Source organism: Amphibalanus amphitrite, unplaced genomic scaffold (genome assembly GCF_019059575.1).
Source record: "Amphibalanus amphitrite isolate SeventyFive unplaced genomic scaffold, NRLGWU_Aamphi_draft 000001F_arrow, whole genome shotgun sequence".
NCBI classification, from domain to species: Eukaryota; Metazoa; Arthropoda; class Thecostraca; order Balanomorpha; family Balanidae; genus Amphibalanus; species Amphibalanus amphitrite.
In genome coordinates this window covers 1763486-1772953 of record NW_024881499.1, presented here as the reverse complement: position 1 = coordinate 1772953, position 9468 = coordinate 1763486, and the positions used below count along the sequence as shown (strand labels likewise).

General features: G+C 48.6%; 1 protein-coding gene across 1 annotated transcript; it reads right to left on the bottom strand.

Moving 5' to 3' along the window:
• Positions 1–98: 98 nt before the first annotated feature.
• Positions 99–8052, bottom strand: LOC122387088 (trafficking protein particle complex subunit 1-like). Its single transcript, XM_043376967.1, has 3 exons — positions 7879–8052; positions 1226–1435; positions 99–785 (listed from the first exon to the last, which is right to left on the bottom strand). The coding sequence occupies exons 1-3, from the start codon at positions 7975–7977 to the stop codon at positions 657–659; spliced, it is 438 nt and encodes a 145-aa protein (XP_043232902.1). The 5' UTR covers positions 7978–8052; the 3' UTR covers positions 99–656.
• Between the last annotated feature and the right edge of the window lie 1416 nt (positions 8053–9468).

Below are 9468 nucleotides of genomic sequence, written 5' to 3'. Positions count from 1 at the left end.
AACTTTTCGGTGTACTGTCGTACAAGTATGTTTGGATACGGTCAGAAGAGTGGCTCGCACAATTCAATAAGGCTCTCGCTTCTCGATAAATTCTTCGCCTCGGCGGGGACTAGAGGACTTCTAGTACAAGTATATTCAACATATCAGCAAAGAACGCATCGTATTATACACAGAAGTAATTACTATTTTGGTATTATGTGAAATGATTCTAAGACGATAATTTCATTTTCTTTTCAATTATGTTACATACTTGGACGGCCAACAGTGGCAGGTGTCGCCACATATTGGTTTAGGTGGGCTCAATGATCACTCCATCTTCCACCCACCCCACTTAACCGGAGGCACCACTGACCTCTAATAACCATAACCATAATATAATATATAACAAAAAGGTTACTATCGATGTCAATGGTCAGCACTCTCCCATCCTGGCGACACAGCACTTCGGTTTCACTCGCACAGCAGCTCGACCGCACTGAATACACATATAAACGACAATGCGCCACCACACAGCGCGCATAGCACGCCTGAGGGCGAGGAACGTACACCGTCTGTCGCCGAGTTACCTCGCAGCAGCGGAACAGTGTGCCACGTCATTAGCGCGGACCAGTTTCACTCCGTCGACAAAGTTCAACACTCGCCTGACTGGCACGCTTCTACGCCGCCTTCGAGGAGAAAGCCGGTGACATTCGCACAGTTTCGTCGAGTTTGGCTTTGAAGAGTTCGCTGGTGATGGGTTCGGCCGGTTTACACTCCGGGTTACGTATCACATACTCAACGTAGACCTGAAATATACGGAGCGAGACCGCCACAAGTTAACAGGCGGAATAGATCGATCCGATCGATTATCTGTTCGTACGGTGGGAATCCCATGGTAGGAATGGAAATTCCTACGGTAGGAATCCTAACGTGCAAGGTATCGACATAGAGGGACAGGAAATAAATGCAAACAGTAAAAACACAGTTTTCTGTTTTACATTTCAACTTATACAAAGGTGATTTATGTATAATGAATAAATGTTTGTTCGCATTGATAGGTACCCGATCATATAGATCCCGACCGGAAAACAAATCTCGGGGCAATTATCCCTTATTCATTACGTATTTTCTAATAATGTTCACAATCATTGCACCAACAGCTTAAATTACAAAAACTGACCTATGGTTACCATCCCTGGAGTTGACATCCATTCCCCCTCGCTGGGCTCTGGCCAACGAGGCTCACCTGTGTGTACAGCTTCTGCAGCATTTCGTTTACGCCGGGCGCATTCACATCGGTATTGCACACGAATTTGAGTGACGTGGGCGTCTCAAACAGGGTCATCTTGTACTTATTGGTGGTGTAGCACTGGACTCCCTCCTGGACGTCCAGTGGTGAGATCCGGTTGGAGAACGACTTCAGAGAGAAGAGCATGCCATACAGCAGGCGAGACTCCTGGGGTAAGAGAAGCAGACAGTGACCATGACATGGCGGCAGTAGGTACTCACAAGTATCAGCAGCTAAGCCAGGAAAGTACAGGGTATTGCTATTGTAATCCTATTTGGCTGGAGTCTGCAATGGAAGCACAATGCACAGTTGACCTTCCTTTCCTGGTTCAAAGTAGTCTAGACGGTCTAGACAATGTCAAAGGACAAACAGAATTGTCAAATGAATGAGATGAGGAGCATAAAAAAAGAAAAGAAAGACAGCAACATGATTACAACCATTTACACTGCAAACAGGCAACATCAGCATTAGAAGGTAAAGCCAAATTACACACATGACGATTGTGAAAGGTACCTGTGACGAGGTTGTCAAATCTGTCAGGGAAATCAAACCAGCTGAAACTTCAGCACCAGCAGTGAACATAGGATCTCAGGCAGCCAAGGAGATTGCAAGTATCTTTGACAGCCACAATGACAAAGAAAGGAGGAAGTGCAATGTGGTGGTCCACAACTTGCCAGAAGACGATCAAGGCCAAACACCGGCTGAGCGTATTGATAGGGACAAAGTGGAATTCATCAAGCTGGTCAGAGAGGAACTAAAACTCAACATCAGAGTTACGAAAGCCTTCCGAGCTGGCAAAGTGCAACCTGGCAAACCTAGACTCTTGATTGCTACACTGGAAAACGTAGAGACTAGGATTGAGCTTCTCAAAAGTGCGAGGCAGTTGAGGGACAGTGCCAGGTGGAGCAACATATATATCTCTCCTGATTTGACCTTCAAGGAAAGAGAAGCGAACCGAGTATTGAGAGCTGAACTCAACAGCCGCAGGATGGCTGGAGAGAAAGAGCTGTACATCTTCAAGGGCAGGATCATGAAGGGATCTGCCAAACCCATCACACATGACAAGACCAGCTCAGATACTACCGCAGCCAAGACTGGTGAAAAAGCTTCAGTCGCACCAGAAGTCTCAAGCTCCAACAGGCAACAAAGTCAACCTGTAGACTCTCTCGTCCAAGAACAACCAGCTCTGAATGCTCCCAGCCATGCTGGTAGTGGGTCTTCCGGAAGCAGACCACGTCAGTATTGACATACTGACTCAGCGGACAGTGCACAGTTCAAGGTGTTATACACAAATGCCGACCAGTTTGTTAGTAAGCGGGACGACCTGTGCATGGCTATCTGTGACAATATGCCTGATATAATTATGATCACGGAAGTCATCCCCAAAGCTCAGACTCTTCCTATCTCACCTGCTTTGTTGCACATCCCAGGCTTTACAATTTTCAGCAATTTTGACCCCTCACATACAATGCTTGGAAAAAGTGGGAAGAGGGGAATATGCATATATGTGTCCAGCTCACTCATTGTATATGAAGTACCATTCCCCGAACGTGATGTGGAGCAGTTGTGGCTCAAAGTTGGCCTCCATGGACAGGATGAGTTGTTGCTTGGATGCATTTACCGCAGTCCCTCCGGGCCCATACAGGAAAGCACTGAACAGCTGTCAAGTACATTGAAAGAGGCATGTAATCATGGAGCATCCCACCTGATGATTGCGGGAGATTTTAACCTCCCCCAAATTAACTGGGAAAGCGAGGTGTCCACAGCCCCTGAGACTCATCCTTCTCATGCTGTCATTGAATGCATTCACGACTGCTTTCTTTACCAACATGTTCGAGAGGCGACACGATACCGAGTGGGTGAAGCTCCAAGCACTTTAGATCTTATACTAACCAATGAAGAGGGCATGGTAAGAAATGTTGAATACCATCCCTGCCTGGGAAACAGTGATCATGTAGTTCTTCGTTTTTCACTGGTATGCTACTCAGCAGCCAAAATTCTTCCCAAGGACCAGAGGTGCCGTGTGGACTTCAATCAACTGGCTTCTACCCTAGCCTCCATCGATTGGGGCCATATGACTTCCATGAACTTGACTGACGCTTACTCCTTCTTCAAGGGCAAATGGGATTGGGCTGTCAAGCTGTGCACCCGAGCAGTGCCAACTGCCCTCAGGTCCAGAAACCTGTACATGGACAGGCAAGCCATCCAGCTGAAGAAAAAGAAGTCCCAGCTATGGAAGATCTACATAAGGTCTAAAGATGTGATCGATTTTGCCAGGTACGCAACGTGTCGCAACAGGCTTAGAACTCTAACGAGAAACCTTCGTAGGAGCTTCGAAAAACAACTAGCATCAAGGATAAAGGACGATCCAAAAGCTTTCTGGAGGTATACGTCATCAAGATTGAAAACAAGATGTGGAGTTGGTGACCTCAGGGACGAAAGGGGCGAAGTCGCTACATCAAATCATGAAAAAGCCTGTATATTGAACAGGTTCTTTGCCAGTAACTTCACAGAGGAAGGCAGCGATGATCTACCAGTACTGACAGTCGAGCCGGTTTGTCAACCAGCTGATGACATTGAGATCACGCCCGCGACTGTTGCTGAGAAGCTCTCCTCGTTGAAGACAACCAGTGCCCCAGGACCGGACTCCATTCATCCTAGAGCCTTGCGAGATTCTGCAAACGGCCTTGCTCTCCCGCTGTGCACTCTGTTCAGGAAGTCGCTGGACTCCGGAATCCTTCCTCCGGACTGGAAGACTGGGAATGTGATCCCGATCCACAAGAAGGGAGACAAACGGTCCCCGGGAAACTACCGGCCGGTGAGCCTCACCTCTGTCCCCTCCAAGATACTTGAGTCCATGGTGAGAGACCGACTGATCTCGCACCTGACTGACAATGACCTGCTGCACCCAGCTCAATATGGGTTTCTGCCGAAGCGGTCTTGTACTTCTCAGCTCTTGGAAGTTCTGGACGACTGGAGCGCAGCTATTGAGAATGGTAAACCAGTCGACGTATGCTACCTCGATTTTGCAAAAGCCTTCGACTCGGTCCCTCATAAGCGCCTCCTCGGGAAACTGATGGCATATGGCATCTCCGGCAAACTCCAACGGTGGATAGGATCATTCTTGACTGGCCGCTTGCAGAGGGTGCAGGTCCAGGGAGACGCATCAGACTGGTCCCCCGTTACAAGCGGAATCCCTCAAGGATCTGTCTTGGGTCCTACCTTGTTTATTATCTATGTTAACGACCTACCCGAATGTGTAACGAACTGCGTTCGGATGTTCGCCGATGACACCAAGATGTACTGCCGCGTTCCTACTGCGCTTTCCATGCCAACTCTTCAGCAGGACCTTGACGCCCTCCTTCGCTGGTCGGAAACGTGGCTCCTCCGCTTCAACGCAAGTAAATGCAAGATTATGCACATTGGGACCAGAAACCCTCGCATGCACTACAGCCTCGGAGACAGTGCCATCAGCGAGGCGACCGTAGAGAAGGACCTCGGCGTCATCATAGATCACCAACTCAAGTTTCATGAGCAGACAGCGGCTGCAGTGTCGAAGGCCTCTCAGGTGTTGTCGGTCATCAGGCGGTCATTTGCGAACCTGGACTCAAACACCCTCCCATTACTATTCAAGACACTGGTGAGACCGCTGTTGGAGTATGGGAACCTCGTATGGGGACCGTTTAGTAAGCTGGACCAGAAGAAGGTTGAGCGGGTGCAACGAAGAGCTACTCGCCTGGTACAAACTGTCCGACACCTGTCGTATCCAGAGAGGTTGCGCGCACTGAAGCTCCCTTCGCTATACTACAGACGTCAACGGGGTGATATGATAGCCGTCTATCAGATTCTGCATGGTGGCATGGCGGTCCCCACCGAGAAGCTGCTCACCAGATCAACTTCAGGAAGAACAAGAGGCCATGAGTGGAAACTAGCGAAACCGCGGGCCACGACGTTCATCCGAAGACACTCTTTTAGTACACGTGTTATTAACCCATGGAATGCTCTCCCGCAAGCGGTCGTATCAGCTACGTCAGTCAACCAATTCAAGACCAGGCTGGATGCCCACTGGGCTGACATCATGCAAAGCCTTCCCACCTGAACCCGATCTTACCCAACCTGAGGCTGACTGTCGATAAGCACTGGGAGCTCGCTGAGACCGGGCCCCACAGGCCAAATTGGCCTCCCACAACCCGTATACCGTAAGGTAAGGTAAGGTAAGGTATGACACATATTTACACATGTGTATGGCATTCATGATTCATTAGATGAGTAAAATTTAAAGTGTCTTGATAACTTTGTGCAACATTTTTGGGACATTTTTTTAAAACTCTATAAATTGAAATTTACAAGTAAAGCACCAAATACTACAAAATCAGACCCAACATCAACATAGCACTGCAGCAGCGGCGTATTTAGAAAATCGCGAAGGGGGGGGCCAAGGGTTTGGAGGGCGCCACCTCACCCAAGGAGGGCGCCATACGGTCGCGAGATAAAAAAATCGCTCAATGGGGGTTGGGGGGTTGGGAGGCGTTTTTTACCATGCCACCAGTTTTTTTTTTTGCGTAACCTCGTATAGGTCGTGCTGCATTGATTTTGCATCGTGTGTATTCATTATACTCCAGGTCACAAAAGGTCAAGTGTTCTTGAAATGCTGCGCCGAAGGCGCGCGAAATTTTTGAAAACAACCTTTTCCTCCGCTTTTTAGGCACGCCTTTTATACGATCACTGTTCAAAGCTCCTCTCGCTCTTTTACCAAATTTGAAGGTGTAAAAAATACCTAAGGTTTGGTCGGGCCGCTGCCACACAAACTGTACAGAAAGCTTGGCTCATGGGTGTCGATGTATAAAAGTTTATTGGCGGTGGCATATCTACGCACCAGATCACCGTATCGGATTGATACCGGAGCGCGAGATGCGTAAACATCATCCAAATTACCTCAGACCAGCCTTCATAGCCTTCTCACAGATGCATACACACAGTGTACCCACATAACCAGTTTCAATCACCGAAACTTCAGATGCCTGCTGTTGCGCCCGAACCTGTTGACAATACTTAATCGTAATCCATATAGATGCCATGATGCACGTAAAGTAGGATCAATCCGTTAAGACCAAAGACGTGTTTTATGCATCGTAGAGCGTAGATAGTTTTGGTAGGTATAGATACTTCATTCATTGTGCTGAATGCACGTTCATTTGTGGCAGTTTTCACAGGCAAGACATCAACTATGTGCAATAGAACGACTAAGTTGAAAAACATGCCAAAGGAGTAAATAAATGATAGGAGGGCAGCGATCAACGGATGTTGCCAATAGGTAGAAGGGCTGCGATCCACAGGAGGGCACTAATAGGTAGAAGAGCCCCGATCAACATCCCGAGTTTCGACAGTAGGGCACCGATAGGTAGGAAGTTGGCGAGCAGCAGGAGGGCGCCAATGGATAGAAGGGCAGCGATCAACAGGAGGGCACCAATAGGTAGGAGGGCGCCGATCAACAATCAACAGGAGGGCGCCACCAGGTAAGAGGGTGGCGAGGAACAGGAGAGCACCAATAGGAGGGTGGCGATCAACAAGAGGTCGCCAATAGGTGGGAGGGCGGTCATCAACTGGAAGTCGCCAATGAGCGGAAGGGTGACGATTAAAATGGGGGTGGCAATGGTGAGGAGGGCGCCTTTGCTCAAGAGGATGACACGAACAGGAGGGCGTCTGTGCGGAGGGCGCTGGTCAACAGGAAGGTGCCAGTGGATAGGAGGGCGGTGATCAACAGGAGGGTGCCAGTGGTTAGGAGGGCGGCGATCTACACGAGGGCCCCAATAGGAGAAGGGCCCCGATTAACATTCAACAGGAAGGACTAGGGAACCAATAGGTAGGAGGGCGGCACTGAACAAGAGGGTGCCAAAAGGGAGAAAGGCGGCCTTCAAAATTTCACATGAGGGCTCAATAGGTAGGAGAGCGCCAATAATTATGAGGACGCCGATCAGCAGAAGGGCGGCAATGTGTAGCAGGGTGGCGACCTACAGGAGGGCGCCTTCGGGTGAGAGGGCGTTTATTTACAGGACAGCGGCTTACATAGGCGACCACCGTTACGCTTAGAGAGCTACAGCCTACAAATGTGGTTGGAGGGCGCCCGAGGGAGCCCTCCAACCGTATTTGGAGGGCGTATTTGGAATGGGCGTCCTCCGAGGGCGCCCTCCATCCGTATTTTCCCTGTAAACACATTCGCGATTGGAGGGCGCCCTCCAGTCGCGATTGTTTTTCGATTCGATTATATCACAATTGCATTTGCGATTGGAGGGCGCCTTCGGCGCCCTCCAATCGCAAAGGGCGCCTTCGGCGCCCAAGGGGGGGGCCATGGCCCAGTGGCCCCCCCCCTGCCTACGCCCCTGCACTGCAGCATATTAGTTGCTCCCGAACAATAGCTTCATCTAAATGTTTATTATACCATTTCACAAAATAAATATAGCAGGTATACGCAGTGTAGTCTCATCTTAAAATGAACTGACTTCACTTATTTCAGTCACCTCTGGCATCTCATTCTCATGCATGCATCTGCATGCACGCATTGACAGCATTGGTGGGCATACATGGCACATAGGTAAACCCCATCGACTTACCTCTTCCAAAGACATGGTCATGGGTTTCTTCCTTGACCATTCTTGATAATATATCAATGTTCCAGCCCGATTATATATGTAAAGATTGTACACAGTCATTTTGTATCAAAGTAACCCAGCGATATATAAAAACACAACATGTACACAGCGTTACCGCTGGCGTCTCGCTGGTTTCCCCAGATTCTCACGAAAATTTCCCTATTTTGAAAATCATTTCCCTAGATGCGGCTATTTTCCTGGAATTTGACGTACTTTCGTCATTTTAACCATTCGTGTTATAGCCGCTGCGTCGTAAACAGCAATTAACTACATTCTATTTCTGTTACGTTAACGTAAGAGATTGTAATGAAATTGCTGGCATATAGCAAATTACTGTATGTGGTTTAACCCTCGCCCGTATTGGTGCTTTCCAGCCGCGAACGTATAAGGGGGGGGGGGTCCGTTGGTCCCCTCCCCTTTTCCGTTTCGCCCCTGATCGAGCTAGAGCTTCGCGGAAAAAAACGAGCGTGTTGCCCGTGACGAGAGGAAGCCGATGATACCTAATTTTAAGATCCTAGGTCATTGGTTGACCTTGCAGGTCAGGTCAATGACCCAAAAGTCGGGAAAATCGGGACCTGTTAGAACGTCGTAAAGTGTGGCTGCTATGGGGTTTTTCAGGGCGCTGATCACGAATATCATGTTAGGTTTGATCACAGATGATGTCTTTATGCATTTAGTCCAGGTCGGGTCAGGTCCGGTCAGGTCAACCAGTATTCAGGTCAGGTATTCCTAGTACCTAGGTGTCAACCGCCTCTGACAGCTTCGTAACATGTTATGAAGGTACCAAAACTACTTCGTAAACGTTCATATGGTTGCTAAATTCGAATTCAGCTCCAAAAACTGGCCTAGAAACATGTAAAACTCGAAAAAGTGAACCGAGGTCACAAAAGGTCAATGACCTGACCTGACCTTCAGGTGACCTTGACACCCACCCTAATGCATGGGGGCAACATCATATCACATGTTTGAACGCTTGAAACCAAGAAAAGACTGCAAACGCGCGGCTAATGCGAGCCGACATACGCCGAATCGCGATTCCGGCCAAACATTGTCTCGAAAAGTAGGTCACAGGTCAAAGGTCATTGGGGTCAGGGTCATGAAATTTTCAGAGTAGGTGTAAAATTGATTAACGCGAGGGTACTGAAAGTTTCGTCGCGATCGGCCGCTTTTTACGCGAGTTATTCGCGAAAAACCATGGGGGGGTCCGTTCGACACCCCCTATACGGGCGAGGGTTAATATAAGTGCGTGGTATATCGCAAACTGTGGTGTGTTGCAGGAAGCGGGAAACTATACCGTACAAGGCCATCTATAGAAGGTACAGTCACTCCCCCGCCGACCAATCAGAGACAGATCCTGAGTGACGTCACCCCTGACCTGATGCTCGCAAGGGGTACTCCATTCCTTTACAACGTAAAAATGACTAACTTCATTTGAAGATTGTTGGTGACACTCGACACATATTGCTCAACCGTTGCTGTCATTGGAAAGTCCAACTAATTTTCTAGCGATAAAAAAGAGCAACAATATGCTAAGAAATGGCCGGTTTTGAA

Bases quoted from the DNA above. Each gene is read 5' to 3' on its own strand.
- LOC122387088 (XM_043376967.1), bottom strand. From the start codon at position 7,977: ATGACTGTGTACAATCTTTACATATATAATCGGGCTGGAACATTGATA. The intron at 1,436-7,878 runs GTAAGTCGATGG...CTCTTACCCCAG, and splicing joins TGACCATGTCTTTGGAAGAG to GAGTCTCGCCTGCTGTATGG. The intron at 786-1,225 runs GTGAGCCTCGTT...CGTATATTTCAG, and splicing joins TGCAGAAGCTGTACACACAG to GTCTACGTTGAGTATGTGAT.